The sequence below is a fragment of the Dipodomys ordii genome, unplaced genomic scaffold (assembly GCF_000151885.1).
Source record: "Dipodomys ordii isolate 6190 unplaced genomic scaffold, Dord_2.0 Scaffold124, whole genome shotgun sequence".
Taxonomy (NCBI): Eukaryota; Metazoa; Chordata; class Mammalia; order Rodentia; family Heteromyidae; genus Dipodomys; species Dipodomys ordii.
This window is the reverse complement of record NW_012267340.1, coordinates 1,058,764-1,077,454: the sequence shown is the minus strand read 5'-3', so window position 1 is coordinate 1,077,454 and position 18,691 is coordinate 1,058,764. Positions and strand designations below refer to the sequence as shown.

The window sequence follows — 18,691 nt, the reverse complement described above, 5'->3', positions numbered from 1 at the left end:
AGGAAAAGGCACTGGAGAGTTACAAAGACCCTCCCCCCTGTGTTTCAGTGCTTGTGGGTGACTGAAGAGCATACAGGAAATGAGACCCAGAGATCCCTGGTAACCAGAAATGGCTCCTGTTCACGCCAGCCAGCCAGCCAGCATGGAAAACCTCACAACTCCTGGGCCTCAGGCAGCATCTTCAGAAAGGTTTTGCTTCAGGGAAAAATAAAACTAAAAATCATTCCCAGACGAAATGCTGCTCTGGACTGACTTAACACAATTTCAAAACTAGAGCCAAAAGAATCAAACAAAACCACTTACCAGAGCAGGACAGAAGACTTGATACAGACAAATCCCCACTACCCAACTAAGTAAAATCCACCAAGTTTAGCATTCACTGTGAAACTGCAGACAAGAAGCCATACCCCAGTAATCCAGAACAAGAAAAACAATCAATAGAAACAGACCCAGTAAGGAGGCAAACAACAGGAATTATTGCACAAGGATATGAAGGGGTTGTCCTGACTGTGGGCACGTTCAAGGGGCCGGCTGAGAGCTGAACACAGTAGAGACACCGAAGGCACTCAGGACCAGAGCCAAGCTTCTCTAGAAGGAAGCCACCCTGAGGGAGACCTGAGGCTCTCTCGTCACAGCGGTCCGACAGTACCCACAAATCTCTTCCCCTCGTGCTGAGTTCAATCTTGGCAGCCTATTGCATAGATGTTTGCTTCATACTAGCTCTCAGATGCAAGCATTCTTTCCAGAGGTGGGCGCCAGCTATTGTGTAGCCCCACGCCCCTACCTCTTGGACCTTCCAGCCTGTCTCTGGCTCACAGAGCAAATTCCACTGCCTACCATGAACAAGCATCCTTCAGCCCAGACTGCCATCGCTCGGAAAGCTGCCCACCGCGTGGTGCCTCTATCAGTCAGAGAACATTCGCATCATCAGACCACCACGTTCCCTCTGGGTTTCTACTTCTAACCAAGGCGCAAGGTACACATCCTTCTACTCAAATAAGCAATTAATCAAAATATGCATATTGTCCTCTTGCGGAATTTGAAATAGTTTCACAAGTGTTAACCTATTTTTTTCCAATAAAGCTGAAGAATCAGCTTGCTTTTTCAGGAAGTTTTGAGGGCTAGAGCCCCAAACCATGTGTTACTACATTCTACCCTCATCCAAGATTAATCTGCTACTCCTTTAGTCAAAGTATTTTCTTAATCAATAGCCGATACCTGCCTGCAGGGAATGAAGATTTAATGACTTGCTTAAGGTCCCAATTTCTAGACAGGCAAAGAAAAAGACCCTGAGACCCTGGCCCTAATGCTAGGCTAATGTTTGTAATAAGCCTTCTTCTTCTTCTTCTTCTTCTTTTTAATCCCTGTTAATATTGCAATTGACTGATTCTCATGCTTCAACTTCTTAAGTTCTGTTGCTCGTTCGTTCAGAACTCTGGACTCACATATTAAGATCCCACCTCAGCACCTGCCATGTCTCTTCACTCCTAACTCTGATTGCTTCCATTCAATGACATCTTTGTTGTTGTTGTTGTTGTTACTTCCTGGCTTTTTCTTCATTTCTGTTTTACCCTGATTATCCAGGACAGGCTGTGTGCATCGTTTGAAAGCTCTGATGTTCTCCATGAAAAGGCCTTGTGAGTGACCTTGTTTGTCTCCCACTGAGTTGCATAGCACGACTTCAAATGTCTCACTCAAACGTTAGCCATTTGGCACGGGTATACAGAAAAGTCTGCACTCAGAGATAAGAGAGGTCCATGGAGTTTCCATAGTAAGAGAATCGCATTCTTAAGGGGAAAGAGGGCCGTGATGTCCCCCAGCAGAGCCACTCTTTCAAATGTCCTGGTGCTTTTCTTCCTGAACCAGAATATAAGAAATTTGAAGGGAACCAACAAGCTATTAAAACTGTGGACATGGAATTTGGGTCATAGAAATCTATTGGCATTGCTATGTAGAAAGCCCCCCCCCTCTGCACAGGAATGCTCTTTCTGGGCTACAACAATGAATAGCATCCACCCCTGTGGGTGAGAAGAGCAATTTTTTAGTGGCAGGAAATCAAGCTGTGACAGAACTCTGGTTTGCAAAGCTACGCAGAGCATCAGTTTTGTCCCTGGGTACATGTTCCCGCCCTCTTCCTCACTCTGCTTGGTTTAGTTCAAGTGGAGAGCTGATGACATGTTGTGTGCTGCGCGGGGTTCCCCAGAGAAGAAGAACCTACACATGAACGCAGGACTGGATTTGCATTCAGGTTCTGTAAATGCCTTTCCAACCCCATGCTCGCAGAGGGGGCGCTCTCTGGGCCTAACCGAGAACACTGCTGCGCCACCAGAGGGCAGAGCTTGACTTCCGGACTAGACGGCTGCCTCCCTCCCTACAGATCGGAGAGTCACCAGCCATCAGAGAGGGGACTGGGGACCAGTCAAATAAGTACCACCACCACCGGTATCCACCGACTAGATTCCCCTCCCACTGCTGAAAATGAAAGGAAGCAGGTGTACCGACGCTGACAAGAGCTCCAGAAGGCAAAGTCACTCCTGCTTGTACATATGTATGCAAGCATGCACGCATGTAGATACAAATATATATGTAAATATATATATGTGTATATATATATATATAACAGGCTGAAGCACTACATATACAAGGTCAGAAAATCTAAGGACCCATTCTCTCATCATGCTTCCTTGTCTGGAAAAAAGAAATGGCTCTCATAGAGATTAAAACATTCAGCATGACATTCAGCCTATAATAAATTCTCATTTAAATATCAGTCATGTAATACACTTAATGATCAGCCACTATTGTGAGTTAGATATAAAGAGGAGAATAAAGTAATTCTATATTCAATGGGCTTAATTAGGCCCTTATCTACCGCTCTGTGTCCAAGTGTCATCCTGGATGAAATGGACATTTTCCCAGGGACATCTTCATCAGCGCACCACTTTCCTTCCTCTGTGAAGGGCCAGAGGGCGTCCCTGTCCCCTGATGCATAGCTAATGACCCAGAAATAAACGTTTACATGCTCCTGGGATGTCTACATGTTGTCTGATGTAAACATTTCTGTAGGCTTGAGGATGAGAATTCATTTTCTCCCTCTTAGTTTGATTCATAAGCTGTACTCTTCTTACAAGACATAAGGATCAAAAATTATTGAGGAGAGGAAAAAATAAACCAAAGATTTCAAACAGCCACAATTTTTGGCTGGAACTAAGTAACTGTTACAATTTTGAAATCACAAAGGAGCTGAAGTTCAGCTGCGCTGTTTTATAAAAAACTAGAATGTAGGTATTTCCATTGTACCTGTTTATCATTGGAGATTTCTGCGGGCTCGAGTGGATTGTGTTGTCTTTTCCCTCCTAGGCCTGCTCCCTGACCCCAATTGCTCTGGGGCTGTGAGCTATAACTGAGAGCAGGTGGAAGTTCAGGAGGACAGTGTGAACAGCTCACTGCAAAGCAGCAAAAGGGTTGCTGCTATGGTGGAGCTTGGGAAGAGTGGACTTGATACTCACAGTTGCTCCCTTGAACAGTTTTGCTACTTGTGATAAAAGTGGAAATGCCACAGGTGAGGAAAGCTGCAGGGGCAAAGCTGAGCACCAGAGGTGGGCTTGGTGGCCGTGAGGACTCCGACAGGTTCCCCCCCCCCCCCCCGGGACACAGAGGCACCTTCCACCCACTCCACAAGCCCAGGGATGAGGTCTGCCTTACATTTCGCGTAGAAATGAGCCGGCCAAGTGCAAGCATTGCGCATTCTCTTATTCAACTCTGCTGGAAAGAGCTCTTTTTTCTTTAAATCCTGCTCAGATTGCATAAAAATACCAGGGATACATTTCCATTTCAAATCTGATGGGTGACATCTGTAACCTGATATTGAGACTCACCAGCATCTCACCTTAGGTTTTAGTTGCTAAAGTGTTGCTTACTTTTAACTGGCCCAGCATCCAAGCCTCTTATCACAAGCTCTTTAATTAGAGCGAATGAGGAGCTGCTGCTAAGTATGGTCTGAATTTTGTATTGCAGTCAGTGGAATGGTGTCATTTTAATGTTTACATCCTCAGGTCAGGTGGAAATTCAGGAGGACTGGTGAGAAGTGGCAGCAGTGTCCCCCTGGATTGTACTCCAACTTCTCTCACTAACTGTGCTTGCCGTGAGAGCGAGCGTGCGGTCAGGGAGTCCCCAGGTTCCAGCATCTCTTCATGGTGATCGCGCGCGGCCCTACCAGGAGCGCTACGGGCGGGGTGCGGAGGCGTTTACGACCCCCTCATCATCCATCATGGCTTCACCTCACCACCTTCTGGACGGCCAGCCAGGCTCCACAGCCAGGGGCTGAGGGCATGTGCCGGCTCAGAGCGGTCCATTTTCACCCCTGAGCTCTTCCTACTGCCATAGTCTGACTCTTAAGATGGTGGCATTATGCATCCTCCTTCCCTCCCTCCCAGGTGCAGATCTTCCTTTCCATGGCAGTGTGGAGACTGAACCTCTCTCCACCTCTTGTAAGAGGTGAAAGGAAACTTTTATTAGCTAGCATCCTGCTAGGCAGCCCTGAATGGTAAAGAGACGCACCGTTTGAGGCCTCATTCTTAAGCGGTCCTTGGGAGTTTCTCCATGCTTCGATGTTGTCTCTTGTGTTGGCTTCGTTTGGTTTGATCTGTGGTGCTGAGTTTCGAACTGAGGTCTGCACTTGCTGAACAGGTACTCTAATGCTTCTGCCACACCTGCAGCCTTTCTACTCTAGTTACGTTTACAGCCAGCCCACGGTGTTTAGTGCCTCAGTGAGACCATACCAAAATACTGTAATTGAGGGTACTCTGGTTGTTCCCTTAAATTTATTTCTGTGGATAATAATTATAAGCCAGAGTCTTAAAACTTTCGCTGCCTGTAGTGCCATGTTTTTCAAGCAGTACCTGGAGAGGTCCTTAAAAACAGGCTGCTGAATCTACCCTCAGGTCTGGGGCTCCTGAGCGCTGATGGCTGACACTGCTACAGCGCAGCCCTGGCCAGGCCCGGACAGTGTGCTTCCCCTGCAAGCCCAGCCCAGGCCCAAATCACAAGTCACCGGTGTGGCTCACATGACACTCCTCTGGACAGCACTGACTAAGGAGTCAGGACACAGGGAATGGCGGAGAACCGCAAACAGTGGGGCACCAAACCCTAAAGGCTTCAAGCACTCTGCAAGCCAGACAAGGTGTCTGTGATTGGATTTGGACCAGCGCCCTGGTCTGGGGCCAAACACCCCTGGTCCCGGTCTCGAGTGGAGAAGTTGTTCAGTGTCTACCGTTTTACTTTTCCTTTCAGCACTAATCAAGTACCCTGGGATAACTTTTTAAGATAGAAGCATCACATTACAATCGTGAAAAGTATTTCTGCCGGAGTCTGGAATTAAATTTTTTCCTTCATCTTTTCAAGACGGGAGCTCTCTCTCACTAAATGCCTGTCGCTTACCCTCATGTCAGAAAAAGCTTGCGTTTTTATGTCTTCCAGAGTCCTGAGTTTACCTGTGTCAAACTGTGAAACAGAGGTGAGAACAGGTGCTAGTGTTCTCATGCTAAAAACCTGGTAATATGTAAGGAATAACAAAGTAAGAGATGGCTTCTACCGGCGCTACGTGTGTGGTGGGCTAGCCAGGCCCCCTCTCTGTCTCTGCCAGATGGTTCTGCAGTCTCTCAGATTTTCGAGGCATGCAAGACTATCGTTTCACAAAAAGCAGGTCTAAGGCCATGTCAAATCAACGTAATTCTCACCACATTTCCTTCCTTGGACACCAGTCCCTCAACTCTTCAACATTGCTGATGTTCTTTACTAGCTCTCTACCTTCAGTTTCATGGCTCGGTAGGATCAAATGAGCCACATTAACTAACTGTTAACCTTTAAAAAGTTATTTTGCCTCAAAAAATCTGAGAGGCGGTTCATGTAGAATGAGCTCTCTGGACAATGAGCACACACCACAGTTAGAGAACACAGTGAGGACATGCGTCTAATTCTTTAGACCATGAACCCATCTTTCTGTACCTCTCACCTCTTAGTGACAGTAAGTAAAGCAGGAGCCTGAAACTCTCAACTTGAGTCATAAATGGGACAGAGCTGTGACCTTGACTCCACGCCCGGAAACATGGGAGAGAATAAAGAAAAAAAACTGTGGCCGTAATAATTTCATATGGCAGGTTTTTCATACATCTTGAGTCAAAAGTCAAAAGTCTTCCATTTTGTTGTCTTTAATACAGAGTTCATCTATTCCATATAGAATGTGACTAGGTTCAAGCCTGTAATCCTGGCTGCTTACAAGGCTGAGCTCTGTGGATCCCAGTTATAAGGGAGTTTATTATTATTTTTTATTGTGATTGATTACATAAATTTCACAGTATTGTGAGATAGTTAAAGTCACAAACACATTCTAACTTTCATGAGACAAACTGTCATTATTGTGGTCTATAAGGTTTGTGAATTCTATGAGCTTTGACAATACAGCTATTTCTTCCACTTTGGGTGATATGTACATTTCTTTCCTTTTGCTTAGTGTTAACTGTTCCCTCTTTTCTTCTCATTCCCTCCCTCCCATCGCTGCCCTTCAGTTGCTTAGTTCATTTTCATCAATGTCCAGTGCAGCTGATAGGTCTCTGTTGTTTGTTTTCCACTGTGTCCCTCTGATTCTGTGTTCTCCTCCTCGTTTCCCTCGGATGTGTGCATATATATGCCATATATGTGGTCAGCAGCCCAGGGTCATTTGGTAATGATACAAGATGAGTGGAGGTCCTTTGTTTTTCTCGTCCTGTTTACTTTGTTGTATCAAGGAAGATTTTTTCCAAGTTTGTAACGGACTCACTTTAGGATGCTGCCGTCTAGAGACCTTAAGTGATTGCTGAAGGATACCCAGCTAGTCAATGGGGAAGCCAAGATTAGAATTCTCATCTCCTTCTCTCTTGTCCAGGACTGATTTCTGGTTGTGATTCAAAGAATATTCCTACTACACTCAGAACTTTTGAGAAAAATGGAAAACTTTACTGAGTATTCATTCATCTAACTTCACTTAAAATTTGTTCTGATGACCAGGCACAGTGGCAGGAAGTGAGGCCTTATTTCAAAACTCAAGTAAAAGGATCTGAGGGTATGGCTCAAGGAGTAGCGTGCCTGCCTAGCAAGTGTAAGGCCCTGTAAAGCCCCCTTCCCCAAAACTAAACTAAATAAGTAAAAGTTATAGTTAGGTGGTTTGTATGTTTAAAACTGTGATCTAAAGTAAATTGTCCTGAAAACAACTGTCCTGTCTAGCATCAGATTATACTGACTATAAGTTCAACCAGGCACCAGTGTGGCTTGTGCCTATAACCCTAGCTACTCAGGAGGCTGAGATCTGAGGATCAAGGTTCAAAGCCAGTCACGGCAGAAAAGTCTCTAAGACTCTTATCTCCAGTGAACCACCAAAGAAAGTTGAAGTGGAGCTGTGGCTCAGGTGGTAGAGCTCTGTCTAGCCTTGAGCACAGAAGCTCAGGGACAGCGCCAAGGCCTTGCGTTCAAGCTCCAGGAACAGCACAAAAATACTTATAATTTCTTCTAAGTGCAGATTCATTCAAGCTTTCTTTCATGGGCAATCATTTTCCCGTGGCCCCCTTGAAGTGGGAGCTCAGAAGGAAGATAGTTTCTGCCACTGAGAAACATTTCAGAGATGTAGACATGCAACAGTTTCACAAGCGTTGTTGGGGTTTCCACTCACAAGATGACAACGCATCCATTACTGCAGCCCACACCAGCTGCCACCCCTTCCTCATCTAAGACCTCCATGCCCTCAGAGGACACAGGATCCGTGTTATGAAAACAGAATTCCCTCCCTCGTGGCTGAGATGTTGAGCTGTTGAAATGGGGGTGACTGTTGTGGGGACATTCTGTGAGTTCATATGTCAGAAGAATTTGAGAGTCTAAGAGGACCGGCATTCACTGATGCTGAGGCTGTTTTCCAGTCAGTTCCCACTCCCCTCCTCTCCCAGCCTCTGGGGCCTGCCTTCCCCCAGGCTCCAGGGACTACGGTGGATGTAAGGCCGTGGTCTGCTCACCTGGCATACCAAAGGAAAGCTTTTAAAACCTACGAGTTGGACTCAGTTGTATTTCTTTTGTCCTTATCTTTTTTTTCTAAAATAAAATAAAAATATGAACAGCCAAGTGTTTGGGATAGCAACTGAGTTGTTTAAAATGTAACTTAAGCGCTGGGAAGGTGGCTCAGTGGTAGAGCGCTTGCCTTGCATGCTCAAGGCCCTGGGTTCGATTCCTCAGCACCACATAAGCAAAAAAGAAAACAGCTGGAAGTGGTGCTGTGGCTCAAGTGGTAGAGCGCTAGCCTTGAGCTGAAGAGCTGAGGGACAGCGCCCAGGCCCAGAGTTCAGGCCCCACAACCGGACCCAAAAACAATAAAATAAAATAAAATGTAACGTAAGAAGGGATTCCTAAAGCAAGGACAAGTTTAGTTCTGGTTTGGTGCTCCATTTTTGAATAATTGCCAAGAAACTGTAATGTGGGAGTGACATTTTACTCTCTTTCATGAGGCTGGGCATCTGGGGTCTGGAGTGGTTTTAGATGAGGCAAGAGGTAGGCTGGTTGGGATTGGTTAAAGACTTAACCACCATCACCACAGGTGAGCACAGCCATGGATGCAGAACACAGAAAGTTGGTTGTCCCATTTTCCTTCCCCTGGGGGGTGGGGGGGTCAGAGCACAGTGGGTGGTCTTAACATGGGAAGAGGACCAGGTGCCATCCATCTCAGAGACACGTCACAGAGCCATTCCTTACATACCTAATATATGCTTACATCAATGATTTTAATAAAATCTAGAGTGGAGAGATTGAACAAAATCCTCTCCAAGGGATGTATTTCCCGGAGATGAAGTTAAACCAGACCCACCAGCTGTGGAGTGGTGACTTCCTGCACCTCTGACTCAAAACCAGTTTGAAATCTTTTCCCACCATGCCAAGTGCTCTTCCTGGCACCTCTGTCTGCGGCTGCCAAGATCCCCCAGCCTGCAGCCAGCTCAGCCTGGAAAGCCCTGGATTCTTCCTTCGCAGACATGTCTTCTGCACGAAGTTTATCTGATCCCAGCAACGTGTCTCCTCCACATTAGGTGCACAGCAACTTAGACACGAAGACGTGAATTAAGCAGTCGTGAAAATGCTTTATTTGTTGTTGCTCCAAACCGGGTCACATGTCTCATGACGGGTCAGAGGATACACAACTGAGATAAAGATACTCACGCTGGATGCCAACGGAGCCAAAGATCTAGTGATTTTACAATATGGGAAACGGGGACACTAGACCTGTATACTGAGGGCAACTGAAACCCGGCTTTCTTGGTTAAAGACAGGAACTAGAAAATCCAAAGACTAGAAAACTTCAATAGACCAGAGTGGTTAGAGGGCCTGATTTACAGTATCTGCAAGGAAAAAGAGTATGAGTTGAAAATGAAGTTCATAAACTGGCATAAAAAGTCCTCTGGAAGTAGAGTTTCACAGCCTGCCCCAATCCACTCAAGCCAAGGGAGGGAGGGAGGGAAAGAGGGAGGAAGGCTCCACTTGTTTTGTGGAGCCAGGAGACTCTCAAAAAGCAGAAAGCAACTTCTACAAACTCAAGTGAGAGTAGACTAAAGGCACCTTTGCTGCCGTGAGCCAACCTGTGTGTTTGGAGCAGATGGGAAGTCCCCACCTGGCTGACAGACGGAAAGTTTGTTCAGCTGTTTAAGATTTCCTTTTACCCATACTTCAGAAGAACTGCTTGGAATGTCTAACCTTTAAATGGCAATGTAAAGTGCTTACCAATGATAAACCATTTTTTCTCTCTCATGATTTTTTTACTGCTGGCTACCATGAGTCCATGCTGGCCTGACATCCAAAAGACATAGAAAAATAATCCACACTTCACACTTCCCATGTGAAACACACTCAGTGCTAGTGCTTCGACTCATTCCACTCCTACAATGATCATGGGCAACAAGAATCTCTTCCCACCTCACAGATGAGGAAACTGAGGCTCGGGCACCTACAGCCACAGATGTGCATGGCCTAGGATGATGGTTGTCTAGAAGCTCCTTTCTCCCGTGGGAAACGGTGCACTGGGATCTGCGTAAGCAGGGAGCCTGGGTACAGGACGTGTGAGACCCAGAAATAGGAAGACAGGAAGAAGAAGGAGATCGTCCTGTAGCTTTTGCATCATCATTGAATTTATTTTTCACAAATTCATGAAACCATTAGAGTTGTGTCTGTATGAGTGAGGAACCACTCCTGTGCCCACTACATAATGGATAAGGCAGGTTAAGCATGCTTTTCCCCTCAAATCCTTCTCATTTCTGTATGGTCAAAACCTTCAGTCCTTCTAGTTTTTGAAATAACAAAACACGTGGTCATGATCTGTAGTCACCTACTGTGAAATAGGACGCAGAACTTCTTAGATCTACTTAACTACAACTTAGCACCAGTCAGCTCCTGTTTTGATCATCTTTCCATCTGCCAATAGCCCTGCTAGCAAGAGGATGGGGGTGTCACTGAAACTCAGCGTCTGCGATCCTAGGAGGCTCTGGTGCTCTCCCTCTTCCTCGCTCTCCTCCCCCACCCCCCTCCCTCCCACTTTAGCTTCTCTCCAAAACAGCCTCCTTCCTGCTCCAAAGAGGAAAGGGCTCCTACTGTCCCTGTTTGTTCATCTCAGAGTTCCATCCTTCTCCATTTCCCAAAAGCCTTGTTTATCTGGGGGAGCTTACACAAGTAGCCATAGAACCAACTGGAGAAAGGCCTGGGTGTCACCTTCCATCCAGAAAGGCCTGGCGCTCACTGAGACCCAGCAAAGGGCCACGCAACCTTGAGAATTCTCGAGAACAGGTTCCCGTGGAAGCTGAGGCCTGCGTGTGAAGATGCCGCCTTGGCGGTGCCAGCCAGCTGGCTGCCTTCCTTCCTTCTCACCGCCATCTTCCCACCCGGCGCCCTCCCCATGCTGGGTGAGCAGCAAGCACAGACATGCCCCTGCCATGGCCCTGAAGTTCCTGTCCCCAGCTAGACTTGAACACCAAGGAAGAGAAGGGTACTGGCCTGAACTTTTGTGTCCGTGACATTTACACAGCATAAGAATTCGGGGACTATGAGATGGACGGGCGGGCGGATGATGCCTGCCGGATTGCTTTCTGCACCTCTGCTTTACGTGCCTACAACTCCTCCTCCCCTTTCTTCCACTCTCAAATGTGACAACGTTTGTGTCCTTATTAGGTGAAGAGTCTTGGTCATTATAAAAATGCAGATGTAAATTTTTTCCAATTAGGGCATTCAGTGCTTTGCCCAGAGCCTCTGCATATAGGATATGTGTCATTAAAATAATAAGCCGTTCAGTACATTTCCTTGGACACTCCCCTGGCTGTGGAGAGCAATCCTTTCCATGTCCGATGCTGTCGGTGTGGATCTGTGGGGATGGAGGAGAGACTGACTCAGCTGGGGAGAGGGGAGTCGAGAGCTACGCTTAAGCTGGTCCTCTCTCACACACCACCGTTTTCTCCTCCTACACCACCAGCCATGTTGGACACCTCAGTGTAGGGCAGGAGGCAGGAGAGGAGACTTCTTCTTCTTACCCTGACAGCTCAGGGCTCCCACGGGGTTCTTGTGGATTGTTTCCCTTCCTATTTTTCAGTGCCCTTTTGCCTAAGCTGAGCCAAAAAGTTTTAATTTCCAATTGTAGACCTCACTGGGGCCTCTTTCAACTCTTGAGATTCTTCAGCCTTGACATTTCTGATTTTTGCAACCTAGGCAGAACACAGCTGATGACAACTAGATTTTAGAATAGCAAATCAATAAATTAATCTCTGTTAAGGCACGGATGACAGCTAGCCCCTAAACCTTTCATGTAGTAATTAACTTTCAGTAAAGAATATTTATCTAAGGAATCGTTCTTCTATACTGGCAAGAGTTCAATAACCAGAATAAAATGAATGGAAAGAGTCGGCAAGGCCTTGGGGGTATGGGGAGGCTGAAGAACTAGTCAAACCTCCCTAGAGCCTGGTTCGACAGAGTTCGTCCTATCTTCTGTCTTCATCGGCTTCCTAGGCCATGAGTCTCTGAAAGCACAGTAGGAATCCTGAGAGTCTACCAAGTCCAAGGCAAAGGACTGACAGGTTCAGTAACCTATCATCCAAGTCCCCGCCCCTGCCTTTAGAAATTCAGGCACACCCATCACCCGGTGGGTGGGACTTCCCCTTCCTCCACCATGAAGACAAGATGGTGCCAGTCAAACCCAATTCCCTATCCACCACGTGGCCAAGATGGCCCTGACTAGACCCAACATCACCACCATTTCATAAACACCTGCAGAATTCTTTGTGACTCTCCCTCTGTGTGTCAGATTCTTCCTAAGATCCTAAAGAACTAGTGATCACCCAGGGCCTCACTATAGTTAGGGTTTGTTGGCCGAGTTTTGACTTTATTCATTTGACATCTTTGAGACACAAATAGCCTTAGCCAAGTCCGCCGCTGGCCAGCAGGATGAAGGCTGGATATTCAAAGCAGACCCCGCCTGATGAGGCTGTGAAACTACGAAAGGAATGCGATTCCCTGAGGTACTGAGCCACACTCTGATTCCTGCTAATTAACCTATTTCTCAATAACCTGAAGTCTGACCACTTAAGAAAAAACACATCATTTTTATACCAAAGTACAGATTGTGAAATGGAATTAAGTGTTTCATGGCTATGGTGTGACTATATCACACTTGGAAGATAATTAATAATTAGCCTCACGTACCTCAGGTAAACTTCTCCAGTCATTCTGAATAACTTCATTTGGTAGAGTTTTCTATGGTTTGGGCATGCAAATGGATTTAACCACATTGGAATTTATTTCTACTTCTCTAGAAGATATTCACCATGTTCTACAAAGGTAATGTGTGCTAGAAATTAAGTGTGTACCTTCAACTCCAGCTGTTTACTATGTTTCCTCAGAAAACTACAATCTTATTTCTTTCTTTCTTTTTTGGCAAAGACAAAAGTTGAGTTACTGGACTTATAACTGAGAAATGAAATTGCTTACAACTGGAAGTTACATTTTCTTAACTTTTATATCCCTACTTTCTCCAGGTGCATTTGGTACAGTGCCTGAGACCATTCGCCCAGGAGATTAAAATGATGCTCAACTCTTCCACCGAAGATGGCATCAAAAGAATCCAGGATGACTGCCCAAAGGCCGGGAGGCATGGCTACATATTTGTCATGATTCCCACACTCTACAGCATCATCTTTGTGGTGGGGATATTTGGGAACAGCTTGGTGGTGATTGTCATCTACTTTTACATGAAACTCAAGACAGTGGCCAGTGTCTTCCTTCTGAACCTAGCACTGGCTGACCTGTGCTTCTTGTTGACTTTGCCCCTGTGGGCTGTCTACACGGCGATGGAATACCGCTGGCCCTTCGGCAACTACCTGTGCAAGATCGCCTCTGCCAGTGTGAGTTTCAACCTCTATGCCAGTGTGTTTCTGCTCACGTGTCTGAGCATTGATCGCTACCTGGCCATTGTTCACCCGATGAAGTCCCGCCTCCGCCGTACCATGCTGGTGGCCAAGATCACCTGCATCATTATCTGGCTGCTGGCCGGGCTGGCTAGCCTACCTGCTGTCATCCACCGGAATGTCTACTTCATCGAGAACACCAATATCACTGTGTGCGCTTTCCACTACGAATCTCAGAACTCCACCCTCCCCATAGGACTAGGCCTGACCAAAAATATCCTGGGCTTCACGTTCCCTTTTCTGATCATTCTGACCAGTTACACCCTGATCTGGAGAGCCCTCAAGAGGGCTTACGAGATCCAGAAGAACAAGCCGAGGAACGATGACATCTTCAAGATCATCATGGCAATTGTGCTTTTCTTTTTCTTTTCCTGGGTGCCACACCAGATCTTCACCTTTCTGGATGTGCTGATCCAACTGGGTGTCATCCGTGACTGCACCGTCTCCGACGTTGTGGACACTGCCCTGCCCATTACCATTTGCTTAGCCTATTTCAACAACTGCTTGAATCCTCTCTTCTATGGTTTTCTGGGGAAGAAGTTTAAAAAGTATTTCCTCCAGCTTCTGAAATATATTCCCCCGAAAGCCAAATCCCACTCAACTCTGTCCACAAAGATGAGCACGCTTTCCTACCGTCCTTCCGACCACCTGAGCTCTTCAACCAAGAAGCCGGCCCCCGGCTTTGAGGTAGAGTGAGGCTGGCAAAGCCGGTCTGTGAAGAGACCCAAAGAAAGGACCAGGAAGAAGGACCCAGAGAAACATTCCTCCCAGCCACTTTGACACCAAAGGAGCAGCAGCAGCTTGCATTTACACAGACAATGGATCGAGTCACTCTGAATAAAAGTGTTTCCCTCCCTTTGCAGCAAAACAAAGCCACAGTTGACCACAATTCGCACGGCATCCGTGATGGCCACTCAAAGAATGTTGTCAGAAACTAGTGGCTGGTGTGGGCCTGGAAAATCCCACTGGCAGAAATGCGTTCTCCCCAACCTACCACCTCCCAACCACATACACACCACCACCTCCTCGTGTTCTGTGAGTTTTGACTTCCACATAAAGGCACAGAACTAGCAGCTGGACAGGGGAGTTCAAGGTCATTCTGCTCAGCTTCCAGAGGACAGGAAAGCTCTGGTGTCTGCTTAGCTTTCAGAGACTGTGGCCTACTTGCGCCTCTTACTGTATATTCTGTACAAAGATTTCCTACGTGAGAGTTGTCGATTTTCTGAACCTTTCATGAATTCAGCCAGTGTCTTAAAGAGGCACATTGCTGACCACAGCACCATGGCCAATTGTCTTGGTGGTGTTCCTAAAGTCTCACATGAAAGCTGAACTTGTAAAGCTTGTTGTCTGTATTGTACAACTGTGGCTTCCTAGTCAGGTCCATTTGCCTTAGTCCGTATCTGAGAAATGTATATAGTTTGTGATAAAAAGATTGTATATCATAAAGTATGCTTTATGTCTTTACAAAAAAACTATCAAAAGAGTATCTATACTGTTTGAGAAAAGTACATAGTCTAAATATATGTGTATCTCTAAACTGCCGTCATTTGATTTAAATCTGACAAAGCTGTATTTCCCTTGAAATAAAGTAATTTTATTGCAACATATCTAATCTTCATTCCTTAAAATAGATGCTGATTTATTTTAAAAGTAACTACAAATATTTTCATTCCAGCTCAATACAATGAGCAGTTTAATATCAGTTAACAGATTATTTTTGTATCCTGCGATCAAAAAGATAAAGAGGAAAGTCGTTTGTTTTACTGAACAACATGGTATAAACACAACATTCTGAACTTCTGCGTGTATTTATATAACACCAAAGAGTCCACATTCTGGGAGATAATGATTTTTAGATGTCCCTTATATAGTTACTGGCAGGAATATCACATCTCCTGCTTCATTTTTGTTTAGAGTTCCTTACCTGCCTCACTTGTGGAATTGGCCTTGATGGCTAGCCTCTCTAATTCAGTGAGACATACTTAATATTAAGCACGAGTCTTGTGCCAAAATATGATGAGTTGTGGTGACTTCTTCATGGACATATTTAAAGTATAGGTAGACTTCTTATTTTCAGATTATCTTTATCTCCCTTAAAACAATCTAGATGCACAACACAACTCTAGAGCTATATATTTGAATTCTTATTACCTCAGGAACAAATCCCATCTCTTCAGTCATCAATTCAGTCATTCATGAGTTCATTGGGTTTTTCTGGGTTTGACTCTCTCTGGCTCTGCCACGCCTTAGTTATGTAATGTACCACTCTCAAGGTGGGGCAGGCCTCCCACCTGCTACAGCATGACCCGTGAGAAGTATCTTGACGGCCACGGCAAGGCTCCTGGACACTTCCATAACTCTGTACTAATGAACTGCTCCCCCAACAATACACGTCGAGTTAAGATCCAGAGAACAGTAAGCAATATCAGGCAAGTCACAAAAGTGGTAAGAAGATGTCTGTATAAAAGATGAGATCCCTGAGGGCAGAAAACTCAGCAAGCAAGGATCCCACTGAGGTGGGTGGGGTCCCCAAGATGGCACAGATCCCTCCGACATGGCACAGATCCCTCTCAGCACAGATCCCTCTCAGCACAGATCCCTCTGACATGGCACAGATCCCTCTGACATGGCACAGATCCCTCTCAGCACAGATCACTCTGAGATAGCACAGATCCCCTCAAGACGGCACAGATCCCACTGACATGGCATAGATCCGTCTCAGCACAGATCCCTCTCAGCACAGATCCCTCTGAGATAACACAGATCCTCTCAAGATGTCACAGATCTCCCCGAGATGGTGACATGCTCTCCTCTTGCCTGAGTATTTATTTTTTAAAAAACATAACTTGGACCATGAAATGCTGAGAAGGGCACGTCAACTCAGTTTGGGGCCCACTTGCCTTCCACACTAGGCCCAGTGGCCTGGGAGCTTTCTGGGTCCCACAGACCCAGTGAGTATAGCCTTCTGCCCCACTGAAATCCCGCAGACAGGGTCTTCATCTATCAAGCCAACCCAACGTGCTTGAGAATTTAATGAGCAAAAAACTAAATTTCCACAATCAGAGAGATAGAATTAGAAATATGACTATTTTTTCAAAAATATGTAGCACAGAAGGCGATAATTTAGCCTTATCCATATTTAATTCTAAATCACTCACATACAGGAAGCTTTGGATAAATAAACCTTTAAGAGTTTAAGCACCATAAGATTTTTCCCTTCGAGCAGCATGATAGAAAAATATTTATCTATCACACGAGATGGAAATTTGATGAATAAATGCTGTTAATTTTGACACTATTAAAAGCCATTCTGCTATTATGCTCACTTTGCTGCAGGAATCCAAATGAGGATGAAGCATGTATGCCCCTGGGCCAAATTCTTGATTCTTTCTACGTCCCACAAAGCTTCGTTAGAGACATTAAATAAAGTAGGCATGGTGGCTCACACATATCATCCTGGCTACGCATGAGGCCAGACCTGAAGGATCATAGTACGAGGACAGCTGGGGACAGCAATGTAAGACCCTATCTCGACAGACAGCCCAGTACTGTGGCTTCTGCCTGTCACCTGGGGTCCACAGGGACTGTGAACAGGTAGAGTGCAGTTCACACGGGCCTGGGCATACACTGAAGACACTACGTGAACAACCACAAAGGTACAGAACAGGCTGGGAGTGTGGTTTGAAAGGTAAGCACCTGCCTAAGCAAGTGCGAGGCCCTAAGTTCAATCCCTGGTGCCCAAAATAAATGAACAAATAAATACACTTTTTTCCCCAAAGATGAGAAATAGAGATTTGGGCTAAGCCACCCAGTTAACTGGGATATATCTCACTCACCATCTTTCCAATCCTGATAAACAAAAGGCCTGTGGCAGAGAGAAATGCAGCCTGCTCTAGAGCTGTGCTGTTGGCACGGTGCCCCCAAGTTTAAAACTTCTAGTCACTTCCGCCGAGGACCAGAGACGGCTACAAGACCTCTGTGCAGTGGGTCTGGAAGGTGTGCTTCCTGCAAGAAGATTTCTTGACTCTTCCAGCTTGAATAATGAGGAGCTAGTTCCTGAGGTCAGGCTTCTGCCAGAATGTGAACTCTAATCTCCACACCTTGGCAGGTGAGGGGAAGGTCTTCCACATCTCCAGCATTTCCAATATTAGGGTTAAAAGAAAACCCTGGGATTTTTCACTCAAAATATGACTTTTCTTGTTCTTGGCACCGTGACTAATTTTGAAATATGGTGTATGCTGCTTGAGAAGAATAACAAATTCCAAACCCTAAAATCATTCATACCAGAAGACACTTCCAAACCATGAGCCAAGGACAGCACAGACATTCCAACGTGGCCCCTAGGCTCTCCCTGACTCACTCTCAGACACCAAACATTCTGAGACGCCATCACTCTTCCCTGGCCATTTAACTTGGTACTGCTTTGAGGGACAAACTGTCGTCTCTTTCCTGTAGAATGAGGATGCTAAAACTTGGTGTCTATTCTAAGAGTTAGTCTGAGCAGCAACATACTCTCTCAAGCCGACTGTATTTAAATATGGAAGGAGAGAGCCCTTTATCTCTTTTGGGGCTTTATCTTCTCTCAAATGTATATGGGTTCCTAGAAAGCAGACAGCAATACCACACATGCCTGGTCACGGAATATCCTGCAGGGTACTCAATTAAAAGAATCACCACAACTATGATGGCTTAAGTAGCCAAAACGGAGCCCACCTAACAGCCAGACAGACACATGACCACTAAGTTCATGTGGACCTACTCTCTCCCCATGAGGGGCGTAGAGTTAAGCTCTAAATGTCCCCACTGTTTTCCATCAAAGGTATTTTTTTCACATTGCTTCCTGTTTCCACATCACGACTTCCATTTCACTTTCTACATCAGTGTCTACAATAGTTCATTACGATTTCTTAAAGCTAGAATTTGTACCAACGCCAAACATTAAAGGAGAATTTGAGGGAGCAACACACAGGCTGTTGCCTAGTAACACGAGCTGATCTGTAGAAAGCCATAAATTGCAAAATTTCATTGCAGTGTAAAAAGTTTTACTGGCACTTAAGCATATTTTTCCCTGATTGAAGCAGAATTCATGCAACAATTACAACCACATGACAAAAGCTGGTAATGGTTAGCCTTCAGGATCTGTTGTTGCTTCTGACAGTTCTAAAGCTGTTTTGTTTATCTCAGGA

The 18,691-nt window shown here is 45.6% G+C and overlaps 1 protein-coding gene across 1 annotated transcript in view; it reads left to right on the top strand.

Annotated features, from left to right (window-relative positions):
- Positions 1 to 15,112, top strand: part of Agtr1 (angiotensin II receptor, type 1) — a 30,373-nt gene extending 15,261 nt beyond the window's left edge. Inside the window, exon 3 of the mRNA XM_013029937.1 lies at positions 13,077 to 15,112. Coding sequence (XP_012885391.1) covers positions 13,122 to 14,201 — 1,080 coding nt within the window. The 5' untranslated portion in view covers positions 13,077 to 13,121 and the 3' untranslated portion in view covers positions 14,202 to 15,112. The remainder of the gene's footprint in view (positions 1 to 13,076) is intronic.
- Positions 15,113 to 18,691: the final 3,579 nt, after the last annotated feature.